This window comes from Lissotriton helveticus, chromosome 11 (assembly GCF_964261635.1).
Source record: "Lissotriton helveticus chromosome 11, aLisHel1.1, whole genome shotgun sequence".
Lineage (NCBI taxonomy): Eukaryota > Metazoa > Chordata > Amphibia > Caudata > Salamandridae > Lissotriton > Lissotriton helveticus.
This window is the reverse complement of record NC_136072.1, coordinates 722,929,796-722,946,801: the sequence shown is the minus strand read 5'-3', so window position 1 is coordinate 722,946,801 and position 17,006 is coordinate 722,929,796. Positions and strand designations below refer to the sequence as shown.

General features: G+C 44.4%; 1 protein-coding gene across 1 annotated transcript; it reads right to left on the bottom strand.

The window, feature by feature from the left end:
* Positions 1-3,754: 3,754 nt before the first annotated feature.
* NEFM (neurofilament medium chain) lies at positions 3,755-16,210 on the bottom strand. The gene is made up of 3 exons (XM_078666600.1): positions 15,092-16,210; positions 11,423-11,547; positions 3,755-5,846 (listed from the first exon to the last, which is right to left on the bottom strand). Exons 1-3 carry the CDS (start codon positions 16,145-16,147, stop codon positions 4,151-4,153), a joined length of 2,877 nt encoding a protein of 958 aa, XP_078522726.1. The 5' UTR covers positions 16,148-16,210; the 3' UTR covers positions 3,755-4,150.
* Positions 16,211-17,006: the final 796 nt, after the last annotated feature.

The following is a 17,006-nucleotide window of genomic DNA, read 5'->3' as shown; positions in this document are numbered from 1 at the left end:
CTAATGTGTGCTTGTATTGTATAAAAAATTTCATAAAACACGTTGAAATTAAAAAAATAAAAAAAATGTTGGGCACATTCTAGTATGACAAAGTATATTTTAACTGCACACCAGGCCTGTCCCAAGTTTTGTGGGGCATGGGTCACTAACTTCATGCATGGGCCCTCTCTGATGGTTCAGCGACAGGAGCACTTTCTTCATAACAGAAACCCTATTCGGGGTAACATTTATAGATAGCTCCCACATATGGCGCCATTCAGAGGGAGCGGTCGCTAACTGCCTTGTGGGCAGTTCTTCATTTCACAAAAGCAGATTGAGCCTGCTCTTGTGATACCTGAATCCATTTTGCGGGGGCAGCGCAGGGCCATAAAAAAGCATGTGACCTGGTACAAGCAATCTCTGCTGCCCCTCCCTTGAGACAGCTCTGCTGTAGTTTTGGATGTTCTCCTTGTGACTCTTTTTTTGTTGTAATGAAAATAACAATTGTCTACAGAAGCAGGGCTTTAAGTGGGATGAAAAACTGGGAGGGGTCTTTCAAAGGGGCGTGGCCAATGTTCTTAGGAGCGTGGCTCAAAAACACGTCCTTAGCATAGTGTGCCGCCAGACTTGAATTTTGCTCTTTCTGTGATTGCATCCAGAAATATGATACAAGTAACATCATACCTATAACAAGCCAGGCCTATTGGCTTTGTTAATGGTTGTTAGTTGCATAAGATAATTAAGCAGCAGCTTTGGCTTGTTGTATTTAATATTGAAAAAGCTTCCACTTAAAGCCCTGGTGACACCACGACAACATCGCTGCTCCTGAGTTTCAAAAAGAGAAGGGAAATCCAGATAGAAAATGACTCTCTTTAAAGGATTTCCCTTCCCCAACAACACTCACCTGGCATGACATCATGCCGTAACTTCTACACTAGTGAGAAGTGAGCAGTGTGAGCAGCTCACATCGATGTGCCTGCTGTCAATGCAGTTCGGAAAAAAACGGACCGCCTGTGCCAGGGCACAAAACAGAGCCCAATAGAGACCCGTTTCGAAGCCTCCTTTAAAAAACTGCCGGTGCTCAGACCTGGTGAGACGCGACCCACTTAAAGCCCTGTACAGAAGGATATAGAAAACACATTTGAAGCGATTTGCTAAACATACCTACTAGATTCTATCTATATGTGCAATTATTGAACTGGAAGGATTTCGCCCAATTTGTTCATTGTCTGTATTCAAGAGGATGTGGTCTAACGGCTAGAGCAGTCGATTTGCTGGGTTCGCGTCTGGGCAGTGACTCTCAACATCCTGTGAGTCTAGGCAGATCACCTATTCTCCCCCTGCCTAACAAAAAATGAATGTGTCCGTCTGTAGTGCAACAGGTGCTCATGTAAAGCATTTGGATGCCTTAGGGCCGCGTTTGCGCTATATAAAACAGAAAAACTAAAAAATTACCTTTTTATATAAAGCAAGTTATTTTAATCATGTAGACCTCTACCAAAGTAATAACATGCAGCCTTTCTGTATTATAGGTTTGAGGCAAATACTGAGGTCTATATGCAAGAGAGTTTTCAGCTAGTCTAGCTCCCTCAGCGGAAGTTCCTGTAATCCTGATAGAACAGTTCACCCTTTGCAGGTCGAGCGGTCCCACTTAAACAGGAAGTACGAAAAAAACTGGATTGATGAATGGCCTATACCCAGGACTTTAAGTAGGCCTGCTCCTGGCAGTACTAAGCAGGGTTGGATTGGGATTAAAATCGGCCCGGGCATGCTAAAAAAAGTGGCCCACATTTGTATATTGCCTTTCCGCAAAACACTGCTTAAGCCATATTTTATATTAAAAAACGGGGGGTGGGGGGGATGCACAGATTAGTTTACACTGGTGAGACACACCTGAAAACAAGTGAGGCCACTTCTGCTCAGGACTCCTGCCCCCGCTTAATATGCATACATTAATGGGCCAGTTCGCGAGAGAAAGGGAGTGACACAGACTCTGCCCAAATCGGCTCCCCAGGATTCCAAAAAAGCAGCCCACAGCTGCAACTGGACACCTGCCCCTCGGGCATTGCCCGAGTGCCCACGTTACCAATCTGACCCTGGTACTAAGCATTGGCATTTCTAAAAAAAAACCTGTGCTGAACCGGGTCCCTATTGTGCTCTTCGTTTTTGCCCTCACCCTAATTGGGGAAAAAAGTCTTCACTCAAGGTGTCACTACCAGCCATCGCCAGCCTTTGATGTAACCCTGGAGAGACTCATTTGTTATGCAGCTGCTGCGAAGGAGCTAATCAGAAGATACGATAACCTGCTAGTGATCTAAAAGTCGGATCAGTAGCAGGCAGGAAGGGTGACGGGCAGAGCGCTGGCTCAGGCTCTATATTTAACAGGTCTGCAGTGATAAAGCTGTTGCATGGGCAGCTGCTGCCAAGTGTTACCAGCTTCTAGACATTTTTTAAGCCCACTATAAATTAAAAGTATTTTACAAAGAGTTTTATTTAACATTTCTAATGGAGTCATATAGTTAATTCAGAGTATCATCATTACTGAATTTAAGCGCTTTTACTAATAATAACCAGAAAGGTATTGTTGTTAGTCATTCATCTCCTGCAGCTAACAGCCATTGATAAAGCGAATAGTCTGGGCTTGTTTTAAGTGCATGCCAATTGTTCTATAATATATCTGTATGCAATAACAGAAAGAGTCTGCAAAATGCCAGTCAGGCAGCAGACATTTTTATCCTATAAGCCATGCCCCATACTACATAGTTTACACACCTTTGAAAGAACCCCAGTTTTTTCAACCCACTCAAAACCCTGCCTAGACAAGATTTTATTTATACTTTACCATCCCTTAACTTCTCTAGAAGACACAACTTTCCATTTTTCTTATTATAGTCGTTATAGCTCACCGTAGCGGGCTAAACCAGCTATTAAAGGCCCGCTTCAGCGTTTGGCTCGTGCCTTTAACAAGGGAGCGGGACTTTATTAGCCGGTATAGCTCAGCTACGAAGGGCTATAAGGCTATTAGAACATTCTGCCACTAGAAAGCAGAATGTTCTAATAAATTAAACAAAGGCCTCTCGGAACCAGAGGGATTGCATTCCCCTCGGGCTCCGAAAGGCCTTTGCTTAAACAACATTGGAATGTTGCTTTGCGGGCCTTTACCGGCCCATAGAAGCTTGCAGCACTCCATTGTCTGCAATGGAGTGCTCCACATTCCAATGTTCTAGTAAGCATTATTCCCATTTGATCAGGGTACCAACAGTGTCTGACACTCTCTGCAGCTAGGAATTAGCTGCCAACTTAATAGTTCTAGGGAGAGCTGAAGACAGAGGCACATGTAGAACAGATGGGCATTTAACAACTCTTAACGCCTGCAAGAATGTGGGCTGTAAGGATTTAGGAACCAGTTACCCTACACTCATGTACCACGAAAAATAAATATGCCCAATTGCTCTGTCTGCTTCAAGCCCCTACCACCTAGCATGCTGGCAAACAATAGTATTCAGTGCCAGCATTGTACGCATTCCTGTTGGCTCCGCCAATGCTAGCATTCCACACAGGATGCTAATAAGCATTGAATTGTTGAAATGTATATCTAATCAGTGACACAAGAATACAAGTCTTTTTTTCCAATATGACTTTTATTGAGCAAGGAGTGCTGTGACGTTAACATGGATCAATAGAATGTTGGGTACTGTGCATGTCGACAGGGGTCTCCCACAAACAAAAGTCCTTTGTAATCGCACCAGTGAGGTAAACATAACTCATAAATAGCTTTCTTTTAAGGCTGGGGAAACTTCTTGTTTCGATATTTCTTTGTTTTTTGTTTTTTTTTGGCTCAGTTTGTTCTTTGCATAATTACATCTTAAGACGTTCCTCAGAAGGGTCCCTCCAAGAGCTTAGGGAAATTCAAATCTTCCTTTGTACAGTAAATACAGCACATGCATTGCTTGTGGTTCTTTTATTTTAGATTCCCTAAGTTTCGTGGAGGGAGCGCATCCTGAACTTGCATGCATGTTTATCCCCCATATTGCACAGAAAGTAAAATACAGTGTCTTAGAGCCCACCCATGAGAGAACCCTTTCCGCCGGAAGCCTTTTATTCACATGCATTTTGGAGCTGTCGTCATATGGCTTTACTCTAATGTTTCCATCTAGTTTAACCCGAGTGTTCAATCACCTTCATTGACCTCTTTTACTACTACCCGTGAGCTGGAGGTCACTTTCTCAATCTTTTTGGTGGACACTAGTCGTTCCTTGAATGTTTCATCGTGCTCCTCCACCTTCTGCGTGACTGTCACGGATTCAGTGATATATTTGGTGGTTCCATCACCATCTTCGTCTGTTATTTTCTCCACCTTTTTTGTGATCACAACTGTCTCCTTGCTCTTTTCATTGCTTTCTTTGTCTTCTGATGGGCTTTCATCCAAGCCATTGGTGACAACTCCTTTATCTTCCTCACTCACTTCCTTTTCTTTCTCATTTTCCTCTTCCTCCTCGCTCTCTTTGCCGTGGACATCACCATTCACTGCTGTGTCTTCCTTTTCTGTCTCTTTTGAAGTTTCATCACCCTCTTCTTCCTCATCTGCCGCCTCTTCATCTTCTGACTTTTTGGCTTCTTCTTTTGAGGAACCAACCTTAGCTGCTTTAGAAACAGTGATGGCTTCTTCTATACTGTCTTCCTCTTTGTCTGGAGAGGCATCGTTGTCTTTATCAGATATGTCCTGCTCTTCTTCACCAGCAGCTTCTTCCTGTTCTTCAGCATCCTCCTTCTTGCCTTCTGTGGATTCTTCCTGTTCCTCTGTTGTTTCTTCCTGTTCTCCAGCTGCTTCTTCCTGTTCTGCTGTTTCTTCCTGCTCTTCTGTGGTTTCTTCCTGTTCTTCTACGGCTTCCTCTTGCTCTTCCGTAGCTTCTTCCTTTTCTTCACTGGCCTCTTCTTGATCTTCTGTGGATTCTGCCTTGTCCTCAGTTGATTCTTCTTGTCCTTCTGCTTCTTCTTCTTGGTCCTCTGTGGCTGTTCCCTGCTCTTCTGTGGCTTCCTCTTGTTCTTCTGTGACTTCCTCTTGCTCCTCGACTGCCTCTGCTTCTTCCTCTTCTCCAGCCTCTTCCTCATCACCTTCAGCCCTCTCTTCTTCATTTTCATCACCTTCTTCTGCCTCTTCCTCTGGTGCTGATGCCTGCGATGATGCCTTTACACTCACAATTGTCTCCTCAACAATAGTTTCCTCAACATCAGCCTCAGCCTCAGCTTCTCCTTCTTCTTCACTCTTTTCCTCGGATTCCTTTTCTTCTTCTGCTGTCTCTGTTTCTTCTTTCTCCTCATCTGCTTCAGCCTCACCCTCTTCTGTTGCCTCTTCTCCTCCTTCCTCCTCTTCAGCCTCCTCACCCTCCTCCTTCTCTGACGTTTCCTCTGCTTCCTCTTTTTCAGATCCTTCAGCTTCTCCTTCTCCTTCCTCTTCTGCCTCCTCCTCCTTCTCCTCACCCTCCTCTTCTTGCTCCTCCTCTTCCCCACCAGGTGCTGCTGATGCAACTGTTGCTCTTACAGCAGAAACAACCTCCTCTTCAATGGCCTCCTCTTGTTCCTCCTGCTCTTCTGGAGCCTCCTCTTTTTCTGCAGCACATGCTGCATACTCCTCGGCCAAGGCAGCAAGGGCAGCATCCATTTCACACCTCTCATCCTCCACCTTTGTCTCTTCAATGATTTCCTCCACAAACTTGTGATGGACTTTTAACTTTGGAGGCTCGGCCTTGGATTTCTGAACTTTGCTGGGTGTAATCTTCACAGGAGTGTGCCTGGGCGTAAAAGAAGGGGCAGCAATGCTTCCAGAAAAGGCACTGAATCTGGTCTCCTCACCTTCCAGCAGTTTCCTAGAGAATCAAAACAAAATTTAGAAGAGTAAATTAAAGTGTAATATGGAGTCTTTCAAAATTGTCTTACAACAATAATTACACAACTTTTCTATTGAGCAATGGAAAATTTGTGAGACTGATGAAAGTATTGGTTTGTAAAAAAGTACTCTCTGCACAAATCAATTTGTATCCTTATTGAAACTATTTCATATTCCAACAGGAAAAGCTGACCCTTTCATCATTATGAAAACAATAAAACGAGTACCATAGAGTGAAAGGATGATCAGTTATAGAATCGGGGTACCGCAGTGGGCATAAATGTTAGTTGAAAAAGTCAATATTGCTTCCACTGTGCACAATAACCATTTATTTGTGTTGTGTTATGCTCATAATATTTTCATTAATAAATGTAACATATATGTTAAGTATTCGAGCAGCAGAATAAAAATCATTAATATATGTAGGACCATGGATACCCCACTGCATTGTATTTCTGACATGATACAAACTGAGGATATAATGTATACTATATATACCATATGTTATATACTGACACCATGCAAATGCGCTCGCTTAAAAGCATTCTGAAGGTCTATGCAGCACTCATGATTCAAACTAGAACTAGAAGATTCACAAATACAGGTGAATCTAACTTAGGGATGTGTAAAGCCATAATTTTAGGCAAAATTCACAAAGTTGTGAAATGTCACATATTTTTCAAATAGGATTCTTGTAAATTTCTCTCCTTTTTGCATGAAACTGCTAAAAAAAATCCAGCCTCTATTTTATCCGCAACATTCCCCCATATTTGCGTGGTAATGCCCCGAAAATTAAATTTGTTTTTGGGTTACTGTATCATTGCTCGATAAGGGTGGCACAGGTTTTAATTCAGCAATGATGTAAAATCTTGTAAATAAATGGCAATTTTACTTGGACATTTGGACTCCTGCTGAGTACACTTGTATGTGGCTTGTGAGTCCCACTTTTAAATATGGAGTGTCTAAAAGTGTAAATGTACCCACATTTCTTGTAAGGCAAACAAGCCCACAAAAACATGTTAAAGAAAAAAATGCCCCTAACATATTTTTTGCCAAAATACTCCTCAAAAAGAGGATTGTTTCCTACAAAAATTATTATTGTGGAAGGATTGTCTGCATTTATTTCAACTTGACACTTTCGCTTTCTTTTAAAGCTTAGAAAGTTTTGCAATGAAGGTTGCAAAGAAGGTTCATGAAGTTTGCAGAGGAAAACCGTTGCCAGTTCACTAATGCCTAGTTTGAATTTCAACACCGATGACTCGTAGTCCCTGCCTTCCAAGGCCAGAAGAATGATGGTTGATGAGTTGGACTCTAGGACAACCAATTTCAAGAGACAATTGAATGTGTGGTTTGTACAATATAAATGGTCAGTATTATTATCTAGCTTCCCTTGCCCTGTGTTCCCACACAACTACTTCTTTCAGCTGTCACTCTCACATACACCTAGCCTGGGTACTATTTTCAGCCAAAAGGGGGCTCCTCTGCTCTGACACTCACCCATGTTGAAATTGACACATATTGGTCACATTTTCTATCTAACTGGTTTGTGCAAGTAACCCAGTGATGCAAAGTAGAATCTTTGAGTGTGCTTCCACTGAGATGTAAACATGCGGTCATAGGTACTTATTATGAGTTTTGTGGTCTGTGAACTGCTGTACCCATGGTCTGACCGCCGCAAGCTCGGCGATCCGAACGCCGTATTTCGAGTTGGGCGGATTGCTATTGCAAAGACCGTGACTGAACCACCGACACCGCAAGCACACCGCCGCCGCCAGGGTCGCGGTCAGGGAAAAGCAGCTGCCATAGTGCGGCACAGAGGAGTTTAATCGCCATTGGTATTATGAGTTGGCTTTCCGACGAGCTGACAGCAGAGGTGGGACCGCCAGTTTCAAGTTGGCGGAAATTAAGGATTTGGGGTGGGTACTCACCTTTTTCCTGTTCTTCCTATCAGAGTTTGACATGGATCCCTTTTTTCAGGACCCCACTTCACAGTAGTATCTTCACCCCGAGGATTATGACCCTGTTTGCGGAAATATACAGCTGAGTCCTTTTTATGCCATATACCCATTGCCTGGACCTCACACATAATGGGCCAGACGCCGGCAATGGCTAGATGGTATTTTTCCACAAGTGTATTTGGCACATATGCAGTCAAAATGTTCACACAAGCATCGATACAAGTGGAAAATAGTCACCCCTGCTGCAAGATATCTGCAGCCACACCGCCGTCACTGTGGTAAACTTGCAATATGGAGGTCGGAAGACTGTCAGCAATGTAGTTTATTGGCAGCCGCGGATGCGACGTGTGGGTGGTCAGACTGCCAAGCTCGTAATCAGGCCTTTAGTGTCCTCAATCCAGCCTTTTATCATTTCTAGAGAATACGGTGAGCATCTAGGATCTGTAACATGCTGAAGAAAGCACAAATTAAGCTGCCTGCTGACCATTGAAAGTGGTATGAAATCCTTGTGTTTTAGCACCCTATATAAATATGATAATAAACACAATAACCTTTGAGGTACATACAACTACCTTTCACCATGTTAGTTTTATGCACTGATCTTAGCTGCATGTAATACTTAGACATTAAGAAGATGAGAATGTCTAGCGTGTCTGTATTGAAATCTGTGCCATGTGCCACCCAGAGCTCTGCAACAGGGGCTCAATCCATTGAGTCACTTCACCCACTGTTGATAATCTATACATATCACAAATGCTGGCCTCAGCATAGACATGATTCTCCAACACGTAACAAAGCACGGTGCTTTGTTATGAAATCTCAAGTTATTGCCATCCACTTTATAAAATAAGCAGGAATGTTAGAGAAAATTAAGTCCACATCCCTTTTCTAATGCTCATTTGTTAGTGCAAGTGCAAAAATACACATCTCCAAGAGTGGCCTCAGTACTCTGCTTTAGTGAATAGCTACCGGCCTGAGCAGTCCATTCATCAGAAATACAAATACAGTAGCAGCTAGCAATGCAACTTTATGGAGTTAGAATAAGGCAAGTAACTCCCACAGAATGGTGCTGCTAAAAACATGGCTTGTGCAAGAAGTTACATTGACTTCTTATTTGTAGCATATTTCCTAAAATCGTTTGACTTGTAGCAGTAACTTCATAATGATGAAAGGCTGCGTCAAGTCATTATGCAACATAAAGGCTGCAGATATGTGCAGCAGGGGGCTGACTCCACAGAGCTATCTCTCTGACAAATTAACAGATTTCTTTGCTACTCTCGTCTCTTTAATGACATATCGTTTATAATTAAACACATGTTAGGATTAGCTAATCCTGCAACTATAAGCATCCTTTTAATAAATAATCTATTGCGAGTGTTTTAGTACAGCACATTGGTGGGCTGAGTCTCACTAGCCGCTTGAATGTGCAATGCGATGCAAGTATCAAAAAGTGCTGACCTGAAAGCTATTAAGCATTAAGGGCCCGATGTAGGTCGGTCGGTAACGGCCGAAAATCGGTATTTTCGGCCGTTACCGACCGGTATTTAGTAAATGGTATGTAGGGCCCAGAATTTTACAGATTCGGCAAATTTACCGATCGGTAAATTTACCGAATCTGTAAAATACCGATTCGGTATTTATACCTATTCGGTATTTTTGATATGTAGGTGGGACTCTTCTGAGTCCCACAAGCCTTACAGAATCGGTATTTTACCATGAAATCCAACTTCATGGTAAAAAACCGATTCCGGTGTGCACACGTGTGCATGCACACCTGTGCCATATGACAGGCAGACCTGCCCTTAGGGCAGGTATGCCTGCCACATGGCCCCCGAATCTTTTTTGGGGGTGCTAGAGGGTGTCAAAGTGACACCCCCTGCACCCTTGTCAAAATCGGTATTTCCCGATTCGGTAAATACCGACCGGTAATGCCCTATTCATTCCTATGGGCTTCAAAGCCCATAGGAATGAATGGGGCATTACCGGTCGGTATTTACCGAATCGGGAAATACAGATATTTACCGATTCGGTAAAAGGAACATCTGGATGTTCCTACATATCCACCCCTTAGATTTACCGATTTTTAATTACCGAATCGGTAGGATTCGGTAATTAAAAATCGGTAAATCTATTTTACCTACATCTGGGCCTAAGTCACTACCAATATATGGGCTTCTCACACTCTACCTCCCTGTGCATCAACACAGTCCGGGTGTGTATGAGGGAATGTATCTCCAAACAGCCTCATTCCTGAGCTTTGCTGCTGAGAATTTCAACTGCTGCAACTAAAATACAATTTCTGAATCGTTTCTAATTTTAGTTCTATGGAATCGGATTTATTTAGAGAGGTATCTCCTTGAATGTTATTGACATGTACCTCACAGGCTACACTACTTCTTGGAGCCCTAACATTGTGTGCAGTTTCAACAACTCCAGTTGCACTTATTTTATCAACCTTGGCACTTCGAACGGAGAAGTCAGTGCTCTTGGAATTTACACCCGTTTTTTACATTTTCTATTCAGATCTCTGCCGCTGGTGCATAACCCACAGAGCTGTCTTTTACAGGAGTCACATTTGTTTAATGGTTTCTAGTTGAATATCTCACTCAAGAGACATGAGTCTATTGCCTTTTAAATTTCAGCAGTTCACATAACCTTATTCAATCGAGTCATTTTATCAACCCTTGAAAGGTAAAAGTCTGAGTCAGCTATTCCAGGCTTCAGGCTTTTCACAATGGTCAGCATCCTCATTTCTTCCAGAATTTGAGACTATTTTGTGTTGCTTCAAACTTCACAAGTTTTTAGTTGGAGCTAAGGACAAATTGGGAGGTCGCCCTCTCCATCTTCTGTGTCCGGGCGTCACTGATGCTCTTGACTGAGTAGCCTGGCCGCAGGGGCGTAGCTTGGTCGGTAAGATAGGGGAGGGGTGTGTGGAAATGCGGAGGGTGGGGTTCAGATTTTCCAACAATCACGCTGGCATATAATGTTAAAATACATTAGACGACAAGTAGGGTGTATGAAAGGGGACTACAGGGCAGTGGAAGGGGAGAGGAATGCAGATTAGTGTGGGCACCGATTGAGAGAAAAAACAATATTTTGTAAAATAACCCACGTTTTTTAGGAACTTCAAAACAGAGGGAGGGTGTGTGCTTTTTTGTCTGTATGTGTGTGTAAATATTCCCAATTTCCCAGTGAAACCGACAAACATAGCCGACTGAAAAAAATATACCCAATTATTTATCAGAAAATACATTTATTGGTGGGTGTAACTCCCCAAAAACTCACTGAAGCTACGCCCCTGCCTGGCATTCTGCATCGTTTACAAAGATGGTGGGTGGCATAAATACCTCAGCTATACAAAATAAAGTAGGATTCTATTTTATTTTATTTTTGTTGTGAAATAGCACGTGATTGAGCCGCTTTGATGGCTGTTTGCAAGCACCACGCGTGCGTGGCGTGCTGCGCCATGCCATCTGCGCGAGGCTGGCTCCTTTCAGCATGACGCTGCAGAATCACGCCCCTGCTCGGCTGTCTAGGGTTTCCCGTCAGCCGCGCGCTCTGCAGTGCTATCAATATTCAGGACGCGTAGCCGCCCTACCTGTATGCAGCAATCTCGATATCCAGGGCCATCTTGACATTCAGGAGGTCCTGGTATTCCCGCAGGTGACGCGCCATCTCCCACTTCGTGCCCCTAAGCTCGTTGTCCAGCTGCTGGATCGTGTCCTAGAAGAGATACAAGGAATGCATGTGAGTTAATGTTTATGAAAGGACACGATGCATAGAATTAAGGCCAGATAGATCTAGGCTCAGATCGCCCTCTGCCCCGAAGAGCAAGGCTAGATACATCCACACCAACAGGGCTATCTGCTCAGAAATCTGGATTTCCAAAGACCCGGTTCAAGAAAAGCCCACTGCTCACTCACTCACATGGCTGAAGATTTGCACAGACAGTCCCGCCCCCAATAAACCCTATACACAGCCATGTGCGAAGATATTGATGGGACCAAAATGCACAATGCCTCATAGACAAGTGACCAAATACACAGATGTCAAGAAAGCCCATTAAATCCATCACTTCAAAAACCCATGCATTTATACCTCTGCAGTCAAATAATTCAGGGATCAGACAGACAAATGCTCACATAACTCTGTAAGTAGATATTACAATGTCCTGATAGGTCAGGTTGTATGACTTCTTCCCCCTATCCCAAACAGTGCTTTACGCTGACAACTCCATGCTTACCTTACTCCATGCTCAGATGCTCCCATGTTTTAATAGTGGCCTCACAGCAGACAGATATATGTCCTGGGAGTTCCACATAGGGTTACATGGTCAGGTTTACACACACCCAGGTACTGACATGCTCATATTGACCCATGCCACGATAGAGCCATGATAGAGCAGGTGGACTGGTGGTCGAATGGAAATATTGTCTAAAGACCCACTGGCAAAAGCCCCTGCCAGTGGGTCCCACTCCCATTCCCTCATCTTCCAATTCCAATGATAAAGAGTCCCATAGCCACAGATCTACATATTTCCTTATAGCCCATACCACGTGACTGTGAAGAATAATCCTTCGCACTAGACATAATCTTGTACCTGCTGTAAATCCCAAACCCCACAAAGGTCAGTTAAACCCCCACAAAAAAACCAATTGTCAGATATTGCTAGAAATCCTTTGTGACTTCAACACTAGAAGGCATTAGCCGATTGAAGAGCATTAACTAGAAGTAACTCTTAAGTGATTCCAAAAACAATTTGAGAAACTAAAACAAAATAAAAAAAACAGGTTTATAGTCTGTTTCCAGATACACTGGTTATTTTCTAGAAGAGAGTCATATACTCCTCAGAACTCTCTTGGTTAGTTCTCTCCCATGATTTGGGAAGGGTGGACCAAGTAGGGGTGTGGCATTACACAAGGGTGGTGTCCCTGCACCAATCAGCCACTTTCAGAGTAAGATGACATTGTAAAATGCTGCATCGTGGTTTCATGTGATGAAAGGTTCAAAATACCAAGGGTACATCCTGAATAAAAGTTACATTTAAAAAGAAATCGACTGTGTTTCCGAAGGAAATACACTGACATTCACAAACATATAAAAGGGTCCAGGGGAACATTTTGGGTTATATACACAGCTTCATATTATCAGTTTATGTTATGATGCCCTTGGCTTCTTTCTTTATTTGTGTGCCACATGACAGAGGGGGAAATGGCAATGTCTGCAGTGCCATGCAGTAAGTACAAAGTGAAGGAGGAGTAGACTCATGTAGCACTGCACCATGAACTGAGTTGCATATAGATACCTCCAGCCTCAAAATAATGCTGCATTTTCTCCAAAATGTAAAACATATTATCCGTGCTGCCTGACTGGCTAATCTGTACAAAATGTGGCTACTTTGTGAAGTGGGGCAGCAGAAGGCAGTATGCTGTGCCCAAGATCACATAATGTTGGCAAAGTGGGAAAGCCGGGATTGAAATTCTGATCACCTGCCTCAAAACTTGGCAATTTCGCCCATAGACCACATCCCCTCCCTGCACTGCACCAGTCCCGCCTCTGCAGCAGAACCATCCCACGCGGTGAGATAACTTTCTACAGCAGGGGCTCAGATTTGCATCGGCGAAGACGATTCCTGTCCCCTCTTGCATTGTACAACACCGAGCAGGCTCCAACCACAAATAAACATACAGTTCCACCATCTAAAACATCCCTAAGGCGTCATAGCATATTATCGATAGAAAAGATTCAGAAATGCAGTTTATAATCTGCCATGCGGAGTGGGTGTGGTCTAGTGCTTATCCGATCCTCTATTGAAATGCAACAATGAGTTGCAATCCTAGCGTCTGAACTTCACCACACAGTGTGATCCTTAGCAAATCTCTTTATATCATTTTTCTTGCAATTGCTATTCTGAAAACGATCAGGAGAGCATGTAAAGTAGATAAACGAAGTTTTTACTTCTTTGTTGAAGCAGAAGGTTGTAGCATGTGCCTATCAATTTTTCTTGTATATTTATTTTTTTGTGATGTGTTCCTGTAATTTGCAATGGTGGAGAACCCCAGCCTATGGGTTGCATCTGACACATTGCATAAGTATTTCAAAACACAGCCTTTCACAATAAATAGCCCACGCTTGCTTTTCGTTCGAATTCCCGTCTTAATCTTTGGATACACGACAATATAGTACATTTCAGAAAACAGCTTACGAAGGGGGCATTGTCATGAGTTATGCATTGGTGGTGATTTAGTTTTCAAACCAGCAATAAATACAAACAAATATTCAAGAAGCTTTAAACACAAACAAATATTCAAGAAGCTTTAATCCTTCTCCCCTGTCTATAGGCAAAACTGATCTACAGAGCCAAAGCAAGTGGTCAGCTCAGGTTGAATGACTGCAGTGAGCATGGGTGACCTCAAGAATGTCATCAGCAACATATGGAACAAGCTTAACAAAAAACACAACATATGATTGTCGGTATCTTTGAGATAACAAACAAAGCACCGTTTTTTTTGCCGATGGACGTACGCAGGAGAAACATATGGAGGGTTATCTTCAAATACACTACATGAAGGCTAAGTGCAGTTTTCCCATGAAGAGACAAATGCATGGGATGACAATGTGCATAGGGGGTGTGGTACTGGCACATGGCATGACACTGCATACAATGGGAAGTTTGAGATACCCCAGAAACAATCTATACACGAGCTCGGTTTGAGGCACTGGGGAGACAATTCTGAAACTCACACTCAAACACACTCACACATGCAGACACACACACACCGGAGATTCTTGGAAAGATACATGTTTGACAATACCTATAGCTGACAGGTTGAGGTCCATGAGATGATTATAGACACACAGGAGAAAGCTGACATGTAGGTAATGGCAGAGTACAGATGGAATGGCTTTAGGTGGATGACCGTATACACATGGGATCAGTTTCAGATACATAGGATCACTATCATTGGTACATATGCATTGAGGCAGAACTGACAGGCACATCGGGCAGGGTTGAGGTACAAAGGGTGATGATATACTCATGGGCTGTTGTTTAAGTCCCTAGAGTGTCATTCGTCATTCATAAATAAATATATATATATATATATATATATATATATATATATATATATATATATATATATATATATATATATATATATAGTTGAGGTGCATCTGATGAGAATAATAGGTACATGGGATGGGATGATGATACATTGCTTTGATTTTGATGATAGTGCACACACTTTTGAAACTTTAATGAGCTTACCTGGTAGGAACCGAGGTCCATGTTGTGGCGCTCCTCAATATCGTTCAGCTGCCTTTCCAGGGACTCCTTCGTACCCCTCACTGACTCCAGCTCAATGCTCTTGGACTGCAGCTGACGCCGGTACTCAGAGATCTCATCCTTGGCTGACTTGATGGCTTCCTTGTTCTGCTCGGCTGCCTCTGTGAGCTTGGTGTAGCGGCACTTGAACCAGTCCTCTGCCTGCTGCATGTTTTTGTCTGTGTGGCACTCCATCTGGGAGCGTATCTCCTTCAGGGCGGAGGTGATATCCGTCTTCTGGTGGTCTTTCCTCTCAACTGTGATCTGCGAGGCCTGTATCTGGGCGAGGAGCTCATTCACTTCCTCCTCGTGGTTGTTCCTGAAGAAGACCACCTCATCCTGGAGGGACTGCAACTTCTTGTCCAGTTCCACCTTGATCATGGAGGCCTCGTCGATGTCCTTTTTCATGGCTCGGATGGTGGCTTCGGTGTCGTCCCTGAGTCGCGCCTCCTCCTCGTAGCGGTCCTTCAACCGCTGGATGTCCTCCTCAATGTGGTCGGTGTCCAGCTGAATCTGAGCCTTCTCGTGGTTGACTTGCTCCAGGAGGGCGCGCAGCTCCCGGATCTCCTGATCGTAGACATCGCCCAGCTGAGAGTGGGTGGCCTGCTTCTGCCGCAGGGCCTGGATCTCAGCTTCGACCTCCTTGTTCTGCTGCTCCAGGTAGTGAACCTTCTCAATGTAGCCGGCGAAGCGGTCATTCAGCCCCTGGAGCTGCTCCTTCTCGTTGGACCGAGACAAGAACTTGGAGTCACCATTGTGCCCCGAGGACTGGCTATAGTCCAGGCTGTCCGACGAGCTGAGGACGGTGGAGCTGTACGCCCTTGGCGCGGCCAGGTTGCTCCTCTTGTAGGAGGCGGAGATGGTGCTTGGGCTACCCCGGGACCAGGACTGCGACCTGAAGCCGCTGGACGGCGAGGCGCTCGTCCTGCTGTAGCTGGTCCTTGTCTCCGCAATCCTCCTATAGGAGGGGTTGCCCAGCGTTTCCAGTGTGTAGCTCATCTTGGAAGACTTTGGGATATGTGTGTATGTGTGTGTGGTGCGTGGCTCTCACAGCGCTCCCTCTGCCTCTGCTCTGCCTTTTTATACTCCCAGCATATTCGCCTACATGGCAAGAAGCAGCTCCCGGCTTCCTTAATTGATCTGCTGAAGGTGGGGATTTTTTTCCCATCCCCTTTTTGCCGGGCGGGGAGCCCACGTGGCTGGATGAGCTGCCAGTGAAGTGCCTGGCCTGCCCCTCCCCCCTCTCAGTCTGGCAGCCCCTGCAGAGCAGGACGCAGCCCGGGCGAGGACAAACCCCGTCCGCAATAAAAGGGAAGCAGGGCAGAACTCAGCTGAGGGGACGCTTGTCTTTAATATTATGATTAATATTATCAACAAGCCTCCCTGCCGCGCCTTGTCTCATTGCCCATCCAAAGCTCCACTTCAGTCCTACCGACGTCATCGGAGAAGGTAAGGCGCGCGTGAGGATGCTGCAATGCCCGCCTGGAGCCCGGCGCGCATCACTGCAGCAAGTTTGAGGCAGATGGGGACCGAGCAACCGGGGACAAAGCCAGCCCCCTCAACACGCCCCAGCCATCCCTTGTGTCATTCAGGGTCCATAGATTTGCACAGATGTTGCCTGCGTGCCCCAGGACGCCCCCCTCCCCTTCTTGAAAGTCACTGCGAAATGGTGCAAGGATAGAAGAGAGGTATTTCCTATACGCCACACGTTTCTGAACGTCCCATGTGTGAAGGATGCAGGAATGCAACCCGGAAGTGTTACATTAAACCTACATCTTCCACGCGATATAATTACCGCAGTGGTGCTTAGGCTGCAGGGCAGGAGGAATTCCTAATTTATGAGCAGAATACGAAATTC

Bases quoted from the DNA above. Each gene is read 5' to 3' on its own strand.
- NEFM (XM_078666600.1), bottom strand. From the start codon at position 16,147: ATGAGCTACACACTGGAAACGCTGGGCAACCCCTCCTATAGGAGGATT. The intron at 11,548-15,091 runs GTAAGCTCATTA...TATCTCTTCTAG, and splicing joins TGGACCTCGGTTCCTACCAG to GACACGATCCAGCAGCTGGA. The intron at 5,847-11,422 runs GTAGGGCGGCTA...TTGATTCTCTAG, and splicing joins ATCGAGATTGCTGCATACAG to GAAACTGCTGGAAGGTGAGG.